The 24417-nt window shown below is 36.7% G+C and overlaps 1 protein-coding gene across 5 annotated transcripts in view; it reads left to right on the top strand.

Annotated features, from left to right (window-relative positions):
• The window catches only part of DOCK4 (dedicator of cytokinesis 4), a 258226-nt gene that overhangs the window by 210408 nt on the left and 23401 nt on the right, over positions 1-24417 (top strand). For all 5 annotated transcript variants that reach the window (XM_072861831.1, XM_072861800.1, XM_072861812.1 and 2 more), the window contains 9 exons: positions 1231-1379; positions 2952-3037; positions 8526-8621; positions 10938-10998; positions 14680-14773; positions 18601-18749; positions 19807-19893; positions 21573-21677; positions 23983-24124. In XM_072861831.1, the coding sequence (XP_072717932.1) occupies positions 1231-1379; positions 2952-3037; positions 8526-8621; positions 10938-10998; positions 14680-14773; positions 18601-18749; positions 19807-19893; positions 21573-21677; positions 23983-24124 (969 nt within the window). The remainder of the gene's footprint in view (positions 1-1230; positions 1380-2951; positions 3038-8525; positions 8622-10937; positions 10999-14679; positions 14774-18600; positions 18750-19806; positions 19894-21572; positions 21678-23982; positions 24125-24417) is intronic.

Consider the following 24417-nt stretch of genomic DNA (forward strand, 5'->3'; position numbering starts at 1 on the left):
TCCCTCTAAATTGTTTGGATATATGATGGGTATTTCTAAGCTGGTATATCAAGGATCCACTCCTGGGTCCCATCTCCTTCCTGCATGCTAGCACAAGATCTTAGTGTGCATCTTCTCCCCACTCACATTGTTCTCTGCTGAACAGAAAGCCAGTATGCAGGCAAGGAGGGAATCATGATGCCTTTCAACAGGGGCAAGTTCTGTGGGGTATGATATGGAATTCATCTGGTAATGTGTCCATTTAAATACTGTGGTCAGGATATTCCATATAATTGGTGTTAGCTAGTCAGCATTTTACAATTCTCTTAGCAGTAAGAGTCATCATAAGCCTTGATCCTTGTACAGTCACCTTGCTTTCATAAAGATATGCATCCCAGGATGTTTCCAGCAGAGGGGTTTTTGGATTTCCTTTGCACAAACACAAACACCAAACAGAGCAGCAGGCAGGGGTTACTGCCCACTGGAATATCCAGAGGTAGGCTGGGATGGAAATGAATTCCCAGCTTGCAAAGTCAGTGCATCGTGATTCATAATCCCCCTATTCTGAAGATACCAGAAGTCTTACGCCTGGAGAACTGAAACTAAATGGCCAGTCTTTGCTGTATGCCATTTCTAGCTTTTCTGACAAGAACTTAGTTTTGTAGTTTCTGCTAAGTAGAATATGGTGAGTTAACAGAAGATGTTTTAGTACTGATTTTAAACCAAGTTGTTTTGAGAAGAGCTGAGTCACATCTTCCCTTTCCTGCAGTCAAAACATGTACTTCCATTTCTGTACTCACAAAACTAAAGATAGGTAAAAATCAAAGTAGTTACCTCTTTTTGATGAGCGTGTAATATCAGACAGTTAACCATTTTGTAAACACAAGAATGTAGAGCTTAGAAACCAAACCATTCCTGTGAAAAATAAATGAAATTATGGGAGAGGGCTTTGTCTCTTTTTGTTCTCCTTCTGGAAGACTGACTTGGGATACAGATGATCCACTGTCACTTCTGAACTCAGTATTGCATAAGAAAATCTGATAAATAATGTTGGCCTTATATTCTATTGTCTACAGCTTTTCTCTGCACTTTTTGGGCTTAAGAAATAGCCCATGCTGTGATGGACATGAGATAAAAAAATCTATAGACATTTAGAGTGCCATTTTTTAATTCTTCACATAGTAATTGGATTGCTTGATAGCTCACAGGACACCCAATTCACACTCAAGTTCCTGTTCATTTTCATTTTAGGGGAACACAAGCTTCACTTTATTCCAGCATTGATTGGCCCCTTCCTGGAAGTGACCTTGATCCCTCAGCCAGACCTAAGGAATGTAATGATTCCCATTTTCCATGACATGATGGACTGGGAGCAAAGGCGAAGTGGCAACTTTAAACAGGTACTGTATGTGAAGCTCTTTATAAAACAGGACTGAAATTCAAGCACTTCAGAGTGTGCTGGTCCCAACCATTAGTGGTTCAGGGTGGAGAAGGTAGCCACAACATTATACCTGTTGGAGAGGGATTACCAGGGTTTTCCCTTTTTACTGTCTGCAAGGGTAGTAAGATTCTCAATTCATGCTATCGTGTTAGTAATGTAAGATGAGGGATAAAATCTGTGGCCTGCTGAAGTGAACAAAACTTGAGTTGTCTTCAGCAAGGCAGATTTTGTTGTGGTGGTTTTTCCTCTCTGCTTTACAGCAGTACAGACTACTGGTTAGATAGGATTCAACTAGCTTCCCGTCCAGTTAGTATGAAAAAATATCAGATGGTCCTTCTGAGGAATGCTCTTCTGTAAGTATCCAAGTATTCTTGCTGCTCAAACACCTTCTTAACAGGCTAGGAAGGAACGACCAAGTGTGCCATCTGCTTCTGCAGCTCCCACTCAGTTTTTTCAGACTGCCTCAAACCATTTCTCAGTGCCCTCCTTCCTGCTGCTTCAAATGAAGGAAAGCAGAAGTATTTGAATTACTCCCAGGCAATCATAATGCTTAGGGTGGGAGCTGTATCTGAAACACAAAACAAACTATTAAGAACGGAGGAGTGCATGTGATGTAAGTAGGTAGCTTTTCACTATCAATATATAAGCATATTGTTAAAAATCACCATAGAAATGTTAACAAGGAGTGAGAAGGAAAAAATCCAGTTGTTCTGCTTCTCTGTGTTTTCAGCTTGGGTTTAAATGTAAATTGTAATAGATTTATTCTCTAATAAAATATCTTGACCACAGCTTGGTTCCTCCCCTAGATTCATGGTTGCTAGTATATTACTGCTAAAAAGGAGGTTTGAAATATTAACACACAGTGTAGCCTCATCTCTATATTTTTTATAATAAATACACTTTAAAATATGCATTGAAGGAGTCATTAGCCACCAGATATGTTCTCTAAGTTTCTTTGAAAGCTAATACGTAAATCCAGCAAATTGGATTTCTAACCAAACACACTGGCAGGTAAGGAAGGTTGGGAAAGTAAGTCTGAGCCCCCAAGTGTTCTGAACAGTACAGATATTCATAAAAATTAATTTATAAAGAGTGGGGTGCAGGTCAGAAAAGATGATATTTTTATTGAAGTCTAAGAAAATGGCTTGTGCTTACAGCCCTGCAGTGAGAATTCAGGCAATTTATTTGGGCTGTGTGCTTTTTGTATGACTCCATAAATAGATAGCTGCCTTAGCAGCAGCAAATGCTACTCAGCCTGTAGTTTTAAAGTCACGTTGCTCAATTTAAATTAGCTCCCTCCCTCAAAAAAAAAAAAAAAACCCACAACCAAAAAAAGAAAACCCCCCAAACCTTGGGAATGATAACAGCTTCAAAGAGATGAAGTGACTTATCATCAGATTTACATGATTGACCAATAATTCTAAGATATGCATTTAGCAAAGTCCCTTACATAAAAACGGATCTTCCAGCAATTTTCTCTAATCTCATTAAAGGAAAAAGAAGCTGTTCACACCACACTTATATGTTGCAGGTGGAAGCAAAACTGATTGACAAACTGGACAGCCTCATGTCGGAAGGTAAAGGTGACGAAACATACCGAGAGCTCTTCAACAGTATGTGAGTAATATGTTTATCTTACGCTAATTCCTTGAGTTCGGTTGGTTGTATCAGATGCTAATGTCATTGTAGAGAGGTAATGCTTAAAGCAGTTGTGAATCTCGGTTTTTCTTTTTTTATTTTTTTTTTTTCCCTGAAAATCTGAGGAATAAAATATTTTATGGTGTTGTATGGCATCTGTAAAGTCTGGCTGTACTTCTTGCATACAGCTATAATTGGGAAAGGCTAAATCTGTTATATCACAGAACATTCTCTTTCTCTACCTACTAATTTTAAAATCGGAAAAGCAAGAAATGCTTCATAATTGCTTAGGGTGCAGGTAGAGCTTAAATGGAGCATTTTGAAAACAAGGCATGAGAATTCAACAAAAAGCTGTTTAATAAGAAATTTTCTATTGCCAGAAACTTGTACTCATCTGTGTAATGTCACTTGTTGATTACTTGATTGATGTATACAATTTTATTTGTTCTGATAAGATTATTTCTTATTATTTTCTTTTATAAATTACTTGTTAAGCTTTTAGTATATTTTAATAAATGACATATCACTGAAATCTAATAGGAAAAGCTAATAATAATGCTGAAGTCCCTAAGGTTGCCCATAAGTTTTCCCATTGACTGAAATAAATGATTGTCACAGAGTACAGGTACAAAATAACTAACTGAACTCTGTCTCTGTTGTTCCTCAGAACTCAATTCCACCTAAGTACAAGATTTCATTTATTTCTGGTGTGTTTAGTAGGAGATGTATTGTTCCTTTTCAGGATTCCAAGCTGTGTATTCTTCAGTACTATTAAACACATGATCTTTTTCTGTTTATATGGCTTCTTAACCATTCCTTCTTCTTTAAGTATGTTTTAGCTCTCCTTGCTTAAATAACAACATTCAGATCTCAGTGTCTGTGAATAGCAAACATATAATAATCTGTAATTGTATTCCGTTGAAAAAAACAGAGTTCCTAAATAATTATCATTTACAGAAGCAGAAGTGGGTAGAGAGATTAGGCAGAATATTATGGAAATGGATTAATAATGGTAAACAACAGTACAGTATGCTAAAGCAGAACTTTCTTGTAATTATTCGTGAAATTTTTAATAATCTGAGTAAAGATAATAAAAGGTAAGATGATTTCAATATTTTAGTAACACAGTATTCTGACTTCTAAATTAAGTCATTAAGGGAAAAGCTCTAATTACAAAATGAAGTCTAAATGCATTCTCGTATGCAAAATACACCAGGATGTCTGTCACTGAAATAACTTAAAATTCTATAAGAAAGCATATTGGTATGAAATATAGTTCCTAATTTTTTTTACGGTTTTGAGTTAGATTTAAACTGGGGGATGTTATAAACAAGATACAGTGAAAAATGGTGAGAGCCTTTTATAAATCTAAATGCTGAAGACATAGTCATAGTAATTTAAATTGCAAAATGTCTCACAGCATCAATATACTTGTTGTTTCTGTTCTGGTATGACAGAAGTTAAAACTAAACTCTTTTGGAAATTTCAGAGTAACTGCTCAAGTTCACTTCCAGCTTAAGAAAAAATAGTGTTTATCATTAGGTTTTCATCTGAGTTTGCTTTGATTCCATACATTAACACGTCTCAAGGGGAGAGCTTGCAGAAGATACTAATCTAAAATGGAGGATGACATAGTGTTCTAGGGTATGTGAAGGAAAATGATTAAAATCAGATGGACAGTTTAGGGAGCTGAATGCAAGGGATGGGGTCAGTTAGCCTGAGATTTCTTTTTTTAATTTCTTCCATGGGTAATTTAAACTAAGCAATATTAGAGTGTCTTTAGACAGTGCAAGAAAGCAGACTTGTTTAGGCTGAAGTGACAGAGATGTGGTAGGTACCCAAGGACTCTGAAACAGTAATATAGTTTTGCAGGAAGCAGTGGTTTTGTAGTCTTTAATGAAATCAAATGCTGCAATATTACCTGATCTTTCTGAAGATTCGGCATGATTGGTTTTGATAGGTACAGCTGGGAGCCAAGGGGATGCACACACCTACTTTGGATACATTCTAGTAACTGCAGTGGGTGTGACACTCCCATGTTTTGTCATGCTTTTTGTTTATTTTGTCTGAATCAGAAAATGAATTTAAATCTCTCAACTTCCATGTTAACTGCTTTTTGTCCAGATACAATCACTGCATCTTTCCTTTGAACATCTTCTATTTTCAAGGACAAATTATAAGCATCTCTGGACATATCTAAAATATTACGTGCTTAGAATTCACTGCTTATAATGGAATTATCTTTATCAAATGAAAAGACGTAGTGAAAGTGGGGGGAAGATGACTGCTGTTTGTTTTGAATCAGTGTCTTTCTAGCGACTTGAATGTGACCACTCAGTGATTAGCTCCTGATGTCATTTGAAGAGCTGCAAAGCATGGAGTAGTGAACATTTTGCCATCATGAGAAACTAGATGTTGTAATTGCTACCCAGTGTAATCGTGGTATGAAAGGCGTCCTGATCTACATTTACACTGTAACACTGCAATTGAATTCCTGAGTTAATTAGCACAGGGAAAAGAATGATTTCACTTTATTAAACAGTTGGTGGTTAGAACAAAATCACTGGAAGCCAAGGGATATACCCAAGTAGCTCTTTTGTTCTGAATCCGATGGATGCTGCCAGTTTATTACTTCTGTGGCTATTCAAGTTAGGCCTAAAACAAGCCATTTCAGGTTTGGAGGTTAGGTGTCCACATTATCGAAGCACAAAACCTGGGCTAGTGAGCTCCACTGGGGGCCTGATGAAGAGGCTTCTCTTTGAAGAAATGGGAGCTGACATTCAGGCTGAGCAGGCATTTAATACCGAGCTCTGCCAGTTTGAGGGTGATTTCTCTAGCCATGAAGCAATTATATAAAAAGTGATGACTGCTACCTCTCCCGTGCTGTCTTCAGTCTTAATTTTGTCCCCCAGTTGCATGACTGAATTCAGCACGGCCCCGTCCATTAGACTCTGTCTGGACTGAGTCTTTCAGAACCCTTCTGAATATTTTTGTGGGGTTTGGGTAGCTCCTCATTGATCTCTGAACTTTTGCAGCAAAGTTTGACTTTGACCTATCTGACTAGGTGAGGGAACCTCTGGCTATAGTGAGGTACCTGGAAGACTTTGTACTCCAACATAGACATCCAGATGTTTTAAGGCACCTCTAGGATTAGATGCCTGGGAGTTAGTGGTCTAAATAACTCTGTGGCTTAGGCATGTAAAATCCATTTACTACATGACTGAGCTAGCCTGAACATGGTTCTAAGCCTGGTGTTCATTCCTGGAGAGCTCTGATCCTCTGGGTCCCCAACACACTCTCTTATTCTTGGGAACCCAGGATTAAAAAAAAAACAACAACAAACCCCACAACTGTTCAGGTGAGCCTAGATGTTAAGCTATAGTAGCATGGATAAGGCAGAAGCTTTTTCATTGTTTCTCTGTGTTGTTTATCCCCCATAGTGCTTTGTAGAACACAGCATCTTGGCTATGCTTTGGGACCTGTAAGTAACAGGAATTTAATTCTATCTAGATATAGCCATGAGGAAGCTAAGGGATATATTCGAGTAGCTCTTTCATTCGGAGTGTTTGTTCTGTGCATTGTGGTGAAAGATGTATGATGGAGAGGGGGAGGCATGCATCAGAAGGCAAGTCATAAAATTGTTCAACTGACGACATTGATGTCAGTTTGAATAAGTACTTTGAATGTATCTACACAACCCATTTGTAGAAATTGTATATTTATAATGAATATGCCAATACATTTATAAAGAACATGCGTAAGTCAAATACAGATGAAAACCATCTGTTTTAAAAGAGAAGTCAGACTTCTGCTGTTTTTCTACAGGAACTGTAGGTAATTATTTTGATGAATTTAGGTTGAAATGTTCCTGTTTAACACAGAGTTGAAAGGCATTAGAAAGGAAAAATCAGTGCAGTAATCAGTGTTTAATAATGTAACAGGCTCTACTCTTATTTCTTGTTAGACACAAAAACTTGTATTGAAAGGAACACAAGGCGTTTAAAAATGAATTAAGTTAGCCTGTGTATTCTGTATGGAAAGCAGAGATGCCAGATTAGTGCTTCAGCCTCTTCTGGTTAAGGATGGCCTTGTCATCTGTGTCTGCTAGCAATGACAGGTAGCCAGTCTCTGAATGTGAGGGAAAGACATCTGAGTGCCTCCGAAAGAAGAAGTGAGTCTAAGATTGATATAAGGGTGCAGAATGAAGATCAGTGTTTCCTCCTTGCTTCCAGCAGAGCACAGCTTCGTTTAGGTCAAATTAGTTTGGAGAATTGCATCTGTGACATCCCCCTGTAGGAGCTGAACAGAGCTGGAGTGTATAGCTAGTGCAGTTGGCATGTAGGAGTTATTGGGCGCTGTTATATGTTTGGTGAAATTTGGACGTAGGAGTTTTATGGGACTGAACATGCTCAGTATAGATGAAGGTCAGTGGAGCTGACAGCTTGCCCACTGCAGACAGAAGGTTCGGACATGCTATTAACAACTCTCTAAAAAGCTCTGAGTATATGGATGTGGCAATTTTCAGAGACTTCTAAGTAAACCATACCTGAGTGCATTTTCAGGGAGATTGCTAAAATACCTCCATGGACATGTCATCCATCTGAGGTCCTGCACCAAAGGATAAAAGTAACACAACTCTGTAGATAAATATTTCCTTGTTCATTCTCAGAGAGGAAATGTTGGAAATTCATGCCCAAATGATTAATATTTGATAAACTTAAGCAATGAAAATCAGAGGCCTGTAACAGAAAGAAATATTAAGTGTAATTTTACTGACAGCTCCGCTTACAACACCATTTTGAAATCTTTTCACTTCAATGTGTAATCTGCATTTACTTTAGCATAAGAACTCAACACAACAGTTTTTAATAAAGAATCTTATAACAACTTAAGCTAGTGGAATTTTACATGTGCATGATAGTATGTTCTCAGAAGGAAATATTAAGTGAAGAGGGGGAATCATCTCATTAAAATCCCTTCCCCATTCTTAAATTTCATGCGTACTGAAATATTAGAGAGAAGGAAAAATCTTTGTTAAAAAAGTTGAGGTCCGATTGAGAAGGTATATTGAGTTGATAAATACTCTTTTCTAGGTACATCTTTAAACTCCCCGTTTTCTGATGTATCAGCATGAAATTAATATATACATTATATGTAAGAGTTCTGTTAAGTCTTTGGGATATTAATATATTCTGAAAATTAGGTATTTGATATATTTTAACCTGATGCAGCTAATATAAAAATCATTTGTTTTGTCAATGCTTCCTGGACTAGAATTCCACTTTTTGGTCCTTATCCTAGGTAAGACATTGTTTGCAAATTGTGCTTCTTGGGAGGGTGTTTGTAAAAGAAAACCTAACTATTGAAGATGTTGCTAAGGTATTAAGGTACTGATAAAAGCAGAGTGGTTGTCATAGTGACAGTTAAAAATAAACGGTGAAATTGTTCTGGCTTCTGTTTTTTTCAGTCTGCTGAAGAAAATTGAGCGGGAAACATGGAGGGAAAGTGGCGTTTCGTTAATCGCCACCGTGACTCGCCTCATGGAGAGATTACTGGACTACAGGTGAGTGATTATCACAATTTATAAGTAGGATTGTCCTTTTCAAAATATTAGCAGGCAAATATGGTGATCTTGCACAAACAATGACTGCACATGGACACATCAACTGTACGTGCTCAGGATTTCTGACAGCAGCTGCTCAGTCAAGAGAAAAATGAGACGACCTGGCTGAAAACCAACCAAGTAGCCTCCCCACGGTATGAAAATCCAGTGGCTTGCACGAGTTTCCTATCAAGGAATATAGGAACTTTTGGTAGTAGGTTAGTGACTCAAGTCTGTCTGAAGACACAGAGCTCAATACTAATCACCTGACAGTTGTTTTACAGAATATGTAAAATTCTTATCACTATGTCAATCATGCTTAGTTGTAGTGTCAGCCAGCACAGTAAGTATGTATACAAAGATATGATCTCTGGGTGAGAAGCTCGCATCTGACTGTATCGCATGAACAAAGGAGAGGGAAATAAGAGAAGTATACTCCCTTTTAGGAGTGTGAGACTAAGAGGGATATTCTCAGTCACTTGTGAAGTCCGTGTAGAAACTTCAGATTTCAGCTAAGTCCTTCTTACTGCCATGAGTTGTAGCACTGTAGCACAAGTGTTAGTTTTTTCCCCCGATTCCATGAGGGCCACATGGTAAGACCTGGTACTCCACTTGCTATCCTCACTGATAGTTTGAAAGGAAAGCTATTTTGTCAACAAAGAGACTGAACTCTTTAATTTCTAGAAGCCTGGCAGTGCTATTCCTCTTCAGGGATTGCTTGGATTACAACCTCCAGGGCTCTCAGTCCAACATCTTTCAAAACAATTATGCAAACTAGTGGTTATGAGAGTATTTGGGACGATTGCTTAGCTCATGTATGCAAGAATGTTTTAAAATTACGTTAAATTTCTTTTAGTGACTGCATGGTGATGTCTCCCTGTTATTTTTTTACTCTAGTATGGTTATACTGACACTATTTTTCCCTTTGTGATAATCAAACTCTGTGTGGTTCTGCTTTTGACTTGGGGGTGAGATCTTTTGCCTCCCCAAACAATAAATAATACTAATTATAAAGTGGTACTGAGGAAAATTTGGGGAATGTTGGAGCATTTTACAGAGGAGGTCAGTGTCATTCTGTTTTTTGATAGAGGAGGAACTAATGCTGTAATTCCATGACCAATTTAGATGTACACTGCCTCTGAAGAAAGCAGACTCATCCCTGCTCATTCCCTCATTCACATCACCCTCTTCCTTGTGCCAACACAAGTGTTTGTTCTGCACTTTGGTGATCTGACTGACGGGGGCTAAAACTAACCCAGCAAAAGATGCTGCCTAACCTGTATTTCTTCCTGAGGTTTGTGCAGGCAGCAGTGCAGGACTGGGAATGACTGCCTGAGAGCAGGAGGGGAGCGGGACTGCCTCTTCTGGCAGCCATGCTGGCTTCTGCTGGCATGATTTGAGCACAAGGTATGAAGACACCAAATGGTCTCCAGCAGTCACCTAGCAAATCAGTGACAGAGCCAAAAAAAAATACTGACTTTCTTGATAGAGGTATTCGACGTCCTAGAAAAGGGGGCATGAAATCCCTTACACAGCTGGGTCAGCTGTTCACCCAAATGCCTTTGGGTTGCATCATTTCAGTCAGCTTGCCGAGCTAAATATGTCTGTTTTCTGAGGTGTGCTTCACTTGTTGTGGTTTATCCCCAGTCGGCAATTAAGCACCACACAGCCACTCGCTCACCCTCCTTGCCCCGGTGGGATGGGGGAGAGAATCGGAAGAGCAAAAGTAAGAAAACTTGTGGGTTGAGATAAGAACAGTTTAATAATTGGAACAAAATAATAGTAGTAGTAGTAGTAATAATAATAATAAAAATTTGTAATAAAAAGGAAAACAACAAAAGAGTGAGAGAGAAACAAAACCCAGGAAAAAAACAAGTGATACAACCATTCACCACCTGCTGATGGATGCCCAGCCAGTCCCCGTGCAGCGACCTCTACCCCCTGGCCAACTCCCCCCAGTTTACATACTGAGCATGACGTCATATGGTATGGACTAGCCCTTTGGTCAGTTTGGATCAACTATCTTGGCTGTGCCCCCTCCCAGTTTCTTGTGTGCCCAGCAGAGCATGGGAAGCTGAAAAGTCCTTGGCTAGTGTAAACATTACTTAGCAACAACTAAAAGATCAGCGTGTTATCAACATTATTCTCATACTAAATCCAAAACACAGTGCTATACCAGCTGCTAGGAAGAAAATTAACTCTATCCCAGCCGAAACCAGGACACACTATAAGAGGATAAATGTCATTCCTATTGACTTTCATTACTTTCTGTTTTAGGGACTGCATGAAAATGGGAGAAGTGGATGGCAAAAAGATTGGCTGCACTGTTAGCCTTTTGGTTTGTATACTTTTTCTTTCCCTTTCTGATTTCACTTGAGCATTTTCTAGTATACAGCCACACATTTGAATAGGAGGTACCTTGCTTCTTGATGCAGTTTGAGTGGAAGTTGACAGAATAATACTGCACTTAGGATCACTGATTTTTTTTTCAGGGTGAAATTGATACAGTGGGGAGTTAGTCTTCCTTGGCATTTTATAGTTGGGCTCTGAGAGATCTCTAATACTGCTTTATGCAGTTTTCAGTGTCTTCCTACTGGATTCCTACTTTCTTCACCAAAGTATTTTCCAAGTTTCATTGGTCTCTGAGTTCATAGAAACAAACAAGCCTTTCCTCCTTCCCCAAAACCAATTAAAACTTACATGATTTCTTCTGTTTCCTTTCTTTCCCAATAACTGACACAAGTTGGTTCTTATGACATATATATAATATGGGATATCTTCTGAAGACTGCAGGCTATCTATTCTCTTCCCAATAGAAGAGCCAGAAATGCTGCTCAAGACTTCCTCTTGTCATGCTATCATCATTATAACAAACCAACAGTGCAAATTCGTAGTAAGGAAATGATTTCATTTCTGTTTACAAGATGCATTTTAGCTCTAGGCCAGTTTCCACTGACAAGTTTGTTGACTTCCGTTAACCTTGGAAAGTTTCCATTTTCATGGTGAATGTTTTGGAAAGCTATATTTTTAGCCAGGGAAAAAAACAGAATAAGCTGACTTGTAATTCTGCATTTTTGACGTCAGCGAAACAATTTGGTATCACTTCTAAGTAGCAGTTATACATAAGAGAATAAAGGATTTCTTCAGTAGGAAAACAGTGCTCTCTAAATAGGGATGATGTTTACTACATAGCCGTAGAGCAGCTGGCTTTGTCAGAATATCTGGCATGATCTGAATTCTGTAAAGCACCTGGATTATTTTCATCCTATCACTAAGGAGTTTTTAAACTATTATTAGCAAATGATCCAAGATTTTCACAACAAGAAAATTCAAATATTTAAAAACCCCAAAACACCATAATACTTTTTAATGGGATTTTCAATGACTTGCACAGGTTAAGGCAGATTTCATACCCTAATAATTTCCAGACAAATCTTAATACTATTTGCACACCAGAGAAACAATGAATACTAAATTTTGAAAATGAAATTTCAATTACAGAATTAGCACACAATTTTAAGATATTTGCTTGCCCATATGATGGATGAACTCGTTGTTCTCTCAAAAGATATTTCATACAATGAGTAATTAGAGGAATGTGTAATGTTAGAATTATTTGAAGTCCAGAGGAGGAAGCGATATTTCACTTTTCACCACTACTTTGAAGGTATTCTGATTTCCAAAGATAAGAGGACTGGTTGGCATGAAAAGATAATTTTTACGTTGTTTTGCCACAGAGGTATATGCTGTTCTTCTAGAAAATAGAATTGTCCAAGTTAACCAAGTTATCAAATTAACTGGCATTATGCTGCATCATGAAATATGCAGAAGGGGTATGCACCAGCAGCAATAACTTAGATGAAAGGAGAAGGTAGGAACTTTTTTCCTACTCTCCCCACCCTCTGGATCATCTGGAGTAAGTTTCACATTAGTAATGCTTGTTTGGAAAAGCTGGTTTAAGAGGTGTCTAATGGAGTTAGTTCCTTATGCATAAGAATCACCTAACTCCAATGTGAAAGCTGACTTTCTAATGAAAGAACTCTGTCATCACGGAGTTGTACAAAAGCATTGAAAGTATATTGAATAACTTCTGGTAACTCACTGAGGAGTTTTTCTCAGGCATCTCTGGTCCTCATTGGGGTATGATATTTAATTGATATTTCAGGTTCTATTAATTTAAAATTATATCTTCTTTTTAGAAAGAGGACATTTTCCTCTTCCTGTGATGCTCTATGCTGGCATATGACACCATGCCATTTAAGTAGAACATGTCCACATTGCCTGTTTGAATGTTGTTTTCAAGCTGTTTTTTCTTAGGAAAAAAAGTCTTTATTGATTAGGGAAGTCTACTTTTTTCATCATGTCCCCTTTTGAAGATTACATCTGTTTTATATCTTGAAATAGTTTGTTGAAAAATCACACAACACCGTTATCAGCACGATGTACTTCCTGAGCTGTGACTGGGTTGTCTTGCTGTGGTCTGCCTTACAGACCAACTGGACATTGTCAGAGCTGAGCTTCAGAGAAGAACCAGTTAATTTGTATAGTTTAGACTTGTAACAAGTACTGGAGCCTTTAGTGCTTAGAGCCAAGAAGTCTAGTACTGCAGTTCAGTGCCGTACTTCGTCTTAATCTTCATGCTTTCTTGCTCGCAATTCTGTATTGGAGATAATGCTTTTTTTCAGATGGGTAAAAATGAACATACAAACAGATATTTTTTCATTTTCTCTTCTAAAGAGAAGCATCTCTTCCTGATCTACACCTTGTGGGAGGAAAAGAAAAGTCTTTGGGTTATAAAAGCAGATGGTGGCCTAAAGGAGGCATGTCATTACAGACCTATTGATATGTAGTAATTTTCTCAAGTCAGTTAAAAAAATGCTTTCTCTATAAAATCTTTATTTTTATATTTTCATAATGTTCCTCCCACCTTTCTCTTTGATACAAACTCAATTTAGGAAACAGTGGCACAGAATAAGAATACTGTACAATAGGGGAAAAAAATTGGCCACTCAGAGTTCAAAATAGTAAGTGATTTGAATAATAGAACAGAAATTGTTAATTGGTAATGAGGACCAGTGCTAGATTCTTCTATCCTATAAATTTTTATTAACCAAAGCAGATTACCCTGAATGTTAAGTATGGCTAGCAGGGGGACTCTAGCTGCGTGTCCATAGTGAGTATGGCAATACTTGTGAACAGTGCTCTAGGGTTGTGCTCCTCTCCCTATAACTTTTTCATACTTTGTTTTAGGGCTTGCAAATAAATAATGAATGTTTTGAACTAAGAGTTTTGATGTTGCATTCCATATTTTATCCATGTAACAACAAGTAGCAGTTATATATCCAGAAGTCTTTAGCCACTTTCAGAAAGTTTGTCCTGGATATCACTTTAGAGTGCAACTTTGTATATTTCAATCATGCAATGCAATATCTATGCAACAGTTACCACTTCCCAGCATGAGTTAGGGCTGAAGAAATCATGTTTTTCCTTCAGGGTTGTGCTGTTTACTATGCTGCATAGTTCTTTGTAAAGCTACTAAAGTCCTTCTGGCATTTTGCTATGACAGAAGGAAGAGTAGAACATACCGGGCAGTAGATATTTTGTTAAAATATGAATACAAAAGTCAGAGTGCTGTCAGTATTTTAAAACCAACATACAGCTTTCAGCAAGATGTTAAATGGCCTAAGTAAGGATATATGGGTGCACTTTTTGGATGGATTAGTATTTATGAAGAAAGAACTGTCAGATTAGAGTTCTATCAGGTTCTTCCTCTTATGTTCTATGAGAAATGAAATAAAAAAAAATTCAGAAGCATGTTGACTTGTCAGCTGAAAATTTACTATTCTATTTACTATTTCTTACTGTATTATTGCACTTCTGTGTAATGACTTTGTACATGTAAAACTTTCAAATCTATGCAGGTATTTCTAGAGCATTATGTTTGAAGTCTTTTGTTTGTAACCACCATCATATATTTATTAACTACTACATTTTATTACAAAATTCAATTTTATTGCAGAATTTTTACAAGACTGAACTGAACAAGGAAGAGATGTATATTCGCTATATTCATAAGCTGTATGACCTACATCTGAAAGCACAAAACTTCACAGGTAATTGAGTGCAAACTACAAAAAGATATTTAGGACTGGTCCATGATTTGCAGTCTATTGCAAACCTGTAAGCTGTATCCTCAGCACAGAACATACCAACCTCGGCAACAGCTGAGTTTCCTTGTGCAATTAATCTCTCTCTCAAAATATGGCTTTCTTTTCAGCTTCACAACTCTACTACTTGCTGTGCCATGTTGAATGTAGTAAATGACTAATATTGATACATACTAGCAATAAGTGTGTGATACAATCATTCTTCACACAGGAGGATTCAAGTTTAGAGGAAGTTTTTATGAGTCCATTTGGTAGTATCTGAGCCTATATACTTTTTTGTAATGCTGCTGGTTAGCTGTTTGGTGTGGTGTTTCTACACAGCTGTGTTTCAGAACCTAACTTTTAGGTTAAGAAAATAAAAGAAAGGAAGACCCATATCACTTACCAACGATGAGACAGAGACCCTAAAACCTGTAACAAGTACAGCGCTTTGCTAATGTCTTTCTGAATCTTCACATACCACATTTGCAGTACTGTTGTCCAGGATTTCTCAATGTGAGTTTAGTGCCAGAGCTGGCCATTATCTTTTAAATGAAGAAATAAGAAGATATGTGCATGGTGGTTGTTTATACAACATAAAGTGCACTTCATTTGGGTAACTACATGCCATCAATAATTGCTGGAGAAGATAAAATCAGTATCTCTTTAAATTAAACAATCTTTGGTTGCCAAAATATTTAACTGACCTTATAATACCTCCATCTTTTCCCCAGTGTTTGTAATTGCAACTGCATGTGTTCAGAATCTCTCCAGAATTTTTTCCTTCTTAAAAGCAGATTAGTTGTCTGGGGGCCACTGGTAAACAGACTACAGGTACCTACTGCCACAGCAAATTTCCTTATGCTTTTCTGCTATCCGTAGGAAAGATCCTTCACTTGGAATTTCCACAGTCCCTTTGCAGTTCATGGGTTTAAAGTCTAGACTAGATAGCAGGATATATTAAGGAGAGATTTTCATTTCATCATGTGACCTGGCAGGAGGGAGTCACAAGAGAGTTTTGATTATCAAGCAGTATCTTTGCCACAGCTGGCTTTTGTGCCAAACTCTTCATTTCCTGATTTTACATAACAGATCATAGTAACTCTTTAAGCAATGTTGAGTTCCCTTTACATATTGGCTGCCAATATGTGTCCAGTTTACCTTCAGCAGTGATATGAACCTAATTTTTTTTGCTTTGCCACCCGTTCTTATTTTAAACAGTATTTTGCTCCAAATTTATCTCCAGGACTTTGTTGTAGTTCCTGTGTATTTATTATTAACATGTGTGATTTTTGCATTCTTTGCCAAGGTAGATTCCACCACTGATTTTTTGTTTGTCTGTTTGGGTTTTTTTTTCCATGAGAGCCTTAAGGAAGGATTGTCTCACACCCATGGCATTGGGATAGAGACAGTCTTTCCACTAGAAAACAGACTTATGTAGTCCATTGCCTTGCCTTTTCAATCAGTGACAACACACAGACCTTTTGTAAATCAGCTGATCTAAAGTACATGGAAGTAGGAAAAGAAGTTTGCTACTTCAGTGGCATTCCTATGTGTTGCACTATTAGTTTGCTAACTGCATAGTTTTATTCTAGGGATGAAGCCAGCTTGCCCTTAAAATAATTTTTCTCTCCTTTCATAGTATGATTTACAGGACTGTTTCTAATAATCCTCTGTTAAAAAAAAAAAAGAAAAAAAAAAAAAAGTCCTGTTTAATATAAAACGTAGCTTCAAATCTTTCGTTACCCAGCACTCAGTTACAGCTATAAATATAACTCTCTTGAGGCTGAAGCACATTAATGCACTGGTTCCTCTTGTGTCCCCTCAGTCACCTGAGAAGTGTAATAAGATTGTCTTTGTATCTATCCTTCTTAGAAATGTTTAGTTTTTTTAATCTTTCCTGTATAAATTGAATTTCCCACATCATGAGTCAACTGTGTTTATCTCTCTTTACTGTTTTGGTGCTCAGCCAATAGTTACAGACCTCTCCCAAAGGCACCAATATGTTATTTGTTATGCTGGCCACTGCCAGACATAGGATGCTGGGTAGAAGGACCCTACAGACTTTTCGTCCAGTATGGCCATTCTTATTTTAGAAACCTTCTATATACATTTATGATAACTTAGAAAAAATATTGGTATGGCAGACAAAAATCTGTTAAAACAAAGGACTTGCATACCAAGTTAGAAAGGAAGGGTCATAGTGAGCTATCCTGACATGTATTTATGCTCTGCTATCTTTTGCTTCCTTATGATTTTGAACAATTTGTTGTTATCAACTTGATGGATTTTTTAAATTGGTATATAAATGCGCTGCACATTTTGAGTACCAAACTGTAGCTTGAAACTAAGACAAAGGATGTTACCCCTCAAGCAGTCTGAAAGCTGTGTGATGCCAGAACTAAGATTGTCTGTGCAACTTCAGCCGTCTCCCTTGCACATATGTATTGCAGTGCAGCATCATTTTGTACCATGCTTAGCATTTTACAACATTTGGATTCAAAGCACACTCTCCCACAAACATCTGCTGCTGTGATGGTTTTCATCCACGGGTTCTTAAGCTGGATGTGTAAGAGGAACACTACTGTTAAAAAAAACTCTATACAGTTTGGTTTAAGTCACCTGTCTTGTGGGAACTCATATGGCAGAGGCAGAAGTAGGATATGGTTGTCTGGGGCAACCTTACCTTAGCATAAAAAATGCTGTAGTACTTCATAGTTATTTTTTGCCTTATGTTCAACATATAAAACTGGCACTAAAGTAAGTCCAGTAGGCAACTTCTTTCTCCAATGCAGTACGTCTCCAGAACGTGGCCCATCTTTGTACCAGCTGATGCAAAGTGGTCCTGTGAGTGGAAAAATAGACTGTGAACACTAACTTGGAAAACAATAATGCATATGCACAGTTAGCCAAACTGAATTGTCATAACCAGTAGTAATTCTGGTGTTTCGTAATTGGCTGAAGTCTGACTTTGCAATAGATTGATTTGTTTCATATTAATTTTAGTGTACCATTTCTGAGGAATTCTTTAAATCAAAGTAAAAATAATAATAATAATTTTGATATTCCCAGATAATTTCTAACAACCATGATCTAAAGATTACTACCCAGTTCTCTGACCAGAGAGCAACAATAGGTTTAATCCTTCCAAACCTAAAAATAAATAAAATTTAAAAAATAAAAACCTATATTTTCTGTGTACTTCTAAATTATTTGTTATGGTAGAGTGTTAAGGCTCAGCTATGAGGGATTTATTTCCATTATGGAAAGGATGGAGTCTATTAAGCACTCATCTGCCTCTCCATTTCCTTCCCAGCCGTGATCTCTTCTGGACTGTGTCTACAGTCCTGTCTACCTTCTTTCCTCTTTCTTTATTGATGTTCCTCATCTTCTGGCCCTTGTTCCCTTGCTCAGACAGCAGAACCATTGAGAGTTTCTCCTATAGCAGTAGGGAAGACTAAGGCTAAGCAGGAAATTGTTTCTTAATTTCTCTGTCCCTTTTGTCTTGTCAAACTCCAGGAAAACGGTCCCAGTGACTCTACTTTAAAGTGTGTGAAAATTGTAGGCTGAATTTATTATAGCTGTAGATAGTAGCTCTGTCCAAAACCAGCACTACCTTGAGTCTTATACTTATTTATTTCAAGTCTTATTTATTTCAAGTCTTATACTTGAAATAAATCAGTTATCCATTAAAAAGGTGCATCTCATCAGGAGCATTCACATTTCTGTGTACTTTGTTTGGCTGTTTTATTCATTTGGTGTTCATAAGTACTGTGCTATAATTTGTCTTGTAGAGGCTGCCTACACGCTCCTGCTGTATGATGAGCTGTTGGAGTGGTCTGATCGGCCACTGAGAGAATTTCTTAACTACCCCATGCAAACAGAGTGGCAGCGTAAAGAGTGTCTCCATCTGACCATCATTCAAAACTTTGATAGAGGAAAGGTAAAATAGTCCTATTTTACTGAGTGGATCTGGAATGGATAGCTTATTCATTTTAGGACATTACTTCCAGGGTTGTGATCTTTTCTCATACAGGGGAAGTGTTTGTCATTGTCTGATTAAGCACTTACTTAGTGACACAGTAGGTTTCTTCTAATCCTGTGTTTGTATCTTAGAAATCCCACACTTACATGTAAGAATAATTTGCACTTGCATAGCAATTCGTTTTGTAACTGTCAAAGCACTTTATAAAAGATAGTATAATTTCTCCCCTTTAAAGGTGGTGAAAATGAGCCATATAAAGCTTAGTGACCGAGTGAGGTAAAAAATTCAGGGTTCTGGATTATAAAGACTATGTTTACACCTTCTAAATCATGTTGTGTCTTTTAGAATAGCAATTGCAGAATCTCTAAAAAGGAATGGGTTTTGGTGATCAGAGTTGATTGTCGTCACTGAGAATGCTGTTTCTGAATTAAGCGAATGTAATTATCCTGTAGTCTAAAATTTTATATAACCTTTGTGTGATGATTTGTCTTGCTGATAAACAAGCAATTCATTGTAGTTTTGTGTAGCTAGGGTAATATCCACGTAAGCCTTTAAAATGTAATCAAACTGATGTTGATCATCATTTTTTTTCAGAAAATTCTGTAGTCAGCTTACAGAGTTTAAATTATATGGTGCAATAAAATATTTTCCAATCTACAAGAATTAAGGAGGATATGTTAAGAATACAATTTTAAAATGTAAAAATCAAACTGTGTTGAACCAGTCTCTCATGTAGTATTAAAAGGGATGTGTATCACTCTTGCAATGACTTGTAGCTTGTGCAGTGATAGTCCTGTAAGAATCTTTTATTAAATAAGTCTCTAAATATATTTTCTATCCTTCAAAGAATTCATCAGTATTACTCAGCAGCTATTGGTATGTCTAGTGGACAATATGTTCAAGTATTTTCAGTTACTGGAAGTGTGACTTAGTATAGAAAGAACAGACGACTAATAAATCATGAATTGTCAAACAGTTGCTTTGAAATTACTGAACATCTTTTACTTGCTTGCAGTGTTGGGAAAATGGCATTATCTTATGCAGGAAAATTGCAGAACAGTATGAGAGCTACTATGACTACAGAAACCTCAGCAAGATGAGGGTAATGTACCTGAGTACTTTTCATCAATCAGAGATCCAAAAGCTTTTTAGTTTGGGTTATAAAATATTACTTAGAAAATTAAATTTGCCATGGAATGGTCCTTAGGTTTGGTTTGCAAACTTTATTTTTTAGCTTGTGTTTTTTTTCTACAATAAAGATTATTAAAAAGGAGTGTGAGCTTTTTTAAGAAAAATGGGAAAAGAAATGATCTTGCAATGTTTGTGCCTGTACAGCACCCCTTCTGTGTGCATGCTTATGCAGAAAAATTATATTACAAGTTCACTTTCATGGGTTTCCTATGGTTTATCCATGGAATATGTTCTATGCAGTCTTTCCCTAGGAGCAGCAACATAGCTTTGCAGTTGTAATTGCGAGCAAACAGCTTGCAACAAGCAATGTACACCTTTGCAATTTTTTTTATTTACTGCTTAAAAATATGGTCTGTTTAATATCACATAGCCAAAATGAATCTTTCCTGATACAGTCTTCCTGCTTTCTCTCTCATTTTTCTTAGAACTCGAAGCATTGTTTCTTCCTTCATTCTTTCTGATACTATATTTTAAAGATTATTCAGTCTTCCCTTTTCTTCTCTGCTTCTGATGGATTCAATTGTATATTACAGTTTCCTTTTTAAATTTTCTGTACGTGTAGGATGCTTGCTGCTAGGACTGACTGAAGTATACTTAATCCAGAGCTGCTTAACAGCATTATGCAAAATTCTCAACAAAGAGCTATGTGGCAGTACTCCTTGTGATCTGCTTATTCCATATATATTTAGATATCACAATGGCAGAATCCTATAAGCAAAAGCAAACTTACTATAATCATATGAATAAAATAATTAGTTTATGCATGTTTAATGAATTGTATTTAATATGTTTTGTGTTTGAATTAGGCAATATCCTTCTACTATATCTGTGCCACCTGTGTTAATCCAAAAATGGAGGTGCGGGGATTTCTCACAGCAATATAACTAGGCAGCTATTGATATCATATACACATGAAATAGCTGTCTGCATTACCTAAAATAGGGCTAATACTGGGGGTTTTTCACAGTATTAAAAACTTACGAACAGAGAATGCTTTGCTGAAATACCATCAGAAAAAGGAGACTTTGACATTAAGATCACTTTGTGTCAGTGTTTTGAGTGAAATAAAAGCAGGATGTATTGATAAAAAACGATGTTAATTGCTATTGTGAGATTTTTAAAGGAACTCACATTAGACACTTAAATCATTGGAATCTGGTATGATTTGGACACAACTCTTTTGAATATAGAAATTGGACTTTGCTACCTAAACTGACCACATTCCTGCCATGTGTTTGGATGATTAGCAGATTACTGGGTCATATGTTTCAAACTGTGTTTCTATTACTTCCATTTTTCATTAAAGAACTATGCATGTTGTCATTAATCTAATATTTTACCTCTTTAATATAGGTACTTCATATTTAAAAGCAATTTTTTAATTCTTGGAATTTTTCAGGTCATTAAGAGGTATAATTATTTAATCTGATGCATTCAGAGACTTCTAGATGTTCTTATTGTTGCTTAGAAGTGCACTACAATTCCAGTACTCCAGAGCAGTGTGCTGAAAGACCCTCCCTTTTGTGACAGCTTAAGGTAAAAATATGTTTTCAAAAAAGACTAATTGCATTTCTTATCAATCTCACCCAGATGATGGAAGCATCTTTGTATGATAAAATTATGGATCAACAGCGTTTGGAGCCAGAATTTTTCAGAGTTGGATTTTATGGGAAAAAGTTCCCATTCTTCTTGAGAGTAAGTGAATTGAAAATAAACAGAATGGAGTAATTCTAGAATTCATGCTGTCATTCATAATCACTTTTCCTATGTGAGAATTTGATCATACCATATACAAGTTCTTATCCTATGGGAAACAGGGAGTTCTTTGTGGTAATTAATGAAATATCCTCATGTTTTCAGGGTTAAGAAAAGGTTCTGTCTAATGGAAAGACAAATGCTAGGCTTCCAGAGTCCCACATAAACTTAATATTCACATTTATGTTGGCAAACACGCAACTATACTCTTCCACAAACCAACATCTTCTTTTCATGGTAGTTTGTTCCATTTATCCTGTTCTGCTTCTGCCGGTGGTCACTCAGAACGCTGTCAGAAGAGGAGTCCCTTGGCCGTGGGACATCAGTAATTTAGCATTTAAGTAATTACATTCCCAAGTTCCTTTTTTTTTTTTTTTTTTTTTAATGACTTAGCAATTCAACATGCTGAGTTTCATTGATTATAAATGTACTAAAGCTGACAAGATACATAAAGTTACCCTTGAACGTTAATCTTGGATTCTGGAGTTACTGAAGTGCCCTTGAAAATGTCAGTCGTGTTTACCCTGTTCCCCTCTTCTGCAGTCTGCAGTGGTTGAGCTGCATTGACTGTCACCTTGGGAAGAGAACAGAATCCATCTTATTCATGGAGCCGTTGCAATTGTAATCCAAGCTCCTCTTCCTATGCTAATTCAAATAAGTGATGAAGGAACCTCCTCTGTATGGTGGAGGCCTAAAAAGCCTAATTTTTCTTTGCCTTTGTGGTGGGGAAAATTACAAATTCCAAACAATAAATACGGCATGAAACTCTCCCCTTTAAAAGCAATGCACAAAGAGAGTCTGATGGGCGCATAGTTTTTGATATTACCTAGTACTCATCTGAATATAACATCTGTATAAACCAATTTGAAAATGTTAATTAGAAAGAATGTAATGTTTAGATTACTAAAAATACATGAACTGATGAAGTAAAAGTACTGGAAAAAGTTGCAGAATAGTGCAGTACTTTCAGACCTGTAGGTCTTTCACTGCTTATGCATCTGCTGAGGAAGTATTTATGCATTTTCCAAGTTAAATGTACACAGCACAGATTTATGCTTGCAGCACCAACAAGGAACACCTCAAAACTTACTGCACTTGATTCAATTTTTTTATGGCAAAGCAGTTTGTAACTTTTTAAAATGGTCTGGCTGTGTTTGCTATAGAAGGAATAAAGAATAAAGCTTTAGAATAAAGCTTTCACATTTGTAGTTGCACAATAACCCTATTTTAGTTGATTTCTTGTAGCAATTCCCATGAAAGTCCAGGCTCTCAGAATTCAGGCTTCCTGTCTCTGTTGTCAAGATACTATAAAGACAACAACTGTTTCTAGCTAAACCTGCTTCAAGAGGAACACATTAGTAATTACTTTTTAGAATTTTCTAATATAGATTTTAAAAGGAAATTAATTTAACAGTGTTTTTAGAAAAATGGTTAAGATTTTTCAGTATTTCAAACATGTGCAAGCAGAATCAAACCAAAAAGTGCTGTCCACAGCTACAGGAAGCCCTCAGCACCGCTATAGTCAGTAACTAGTTCCAATGGGTACTCCAAATCCAGGCATCTCATGTTTAATGTAGGTTGTGTGTTGTATCTATATTGATGTTGTACAATCTCAGGAAAATAATGGTGCAACTTCATAGTGGGCATCCAGGTAAAAGAAATTCTGTTGGAGCCAGGAGTATTCTTCTACTTCATATTGCAAAAACTGGATAATTTTAATTTCCCAGGCTGATAATTCATAAGAATTTAGAGGATAAGGCAAATTGAATACATTCTACCATTTTCTTATGCATTGTTTTTCTTCAGAATGGTATAACTTCAAAGCAAAGTTTCCTAGTTCCTCATGGAAAGGACTTTCAGCCCACTTCATTTTCTTAACTGTCTGTTGCATTATATTTTTGTTACATATTTTATACAATTTTATATGTTGTTAGTTACATACTTTAATCCAGTAAGAACAATTTCTCCCTTCAGATTTTTATTAAAGCTTTAAGTATAATCAATTGATTTTTCCAGACTTTTCAATAAAACATACTTTATATGGTAAAATTTCCTTCTTCTAAGTAACCTGTTCTTTCCAGATTTCTTATTTTCATTCTTGTCTTTTGTTTCTTTTTTTTTCCTTCTTAAAATGATGTAAAAATTGCCTGGAAAGTCTATATTTAAGACCATGTGTTTGGATCTATATAATGATACCCAATTATTTTCACATAACTTGCTCTTGTTTTTTTCTTATTCTGCTCAGAATAAGGAATTTGTTTGCCGAGGACATGACTATGAAAGGCTGGAGGCCTTCCAGCAGCGAATGTTGAATGAGTTCCCACATGCCATTGCTATGCAACATGCTAATCAGCCAGATGAGACCATCTTTCAGGCAGAAGCACAGTGTATCCACATAATCACAAACCCATACACTGCAGTTACGTCTTTCATGCTTTTAAAAAATGTAGGTACACCTATAGCCAATTTCAATCTCAATGTGCCTCCACTGAAATAAATGGTAGGTGAGAATTCCCCTGCAATTTGTCCCAGTCACTCTTATTATGTTTGGAATTTTTTTGTGTAATTGTTGGTTTTATTTAAAAATTCCTTGGAAGGTTATTAAGATTCTTACTTTAGCCAAAAATACTTGTAGAACTATCACTGCTGTGATAATGGTGTATCAGTTCAAGTTACAGTA

The sequence above is a fragment of the Ciconia boyciana genome, chromosome 1, assembly GCF_034638445.1.
Source record: "Ciconia boyciana chromosome 1, ASM3463844v1, whole genome shotgun sequence".
NCBI lineage: Eukaryota > Metazoa > Chordata > Aves > Ciconiiformes > Ciconiidae > Ciconia > Ciconia boyciana.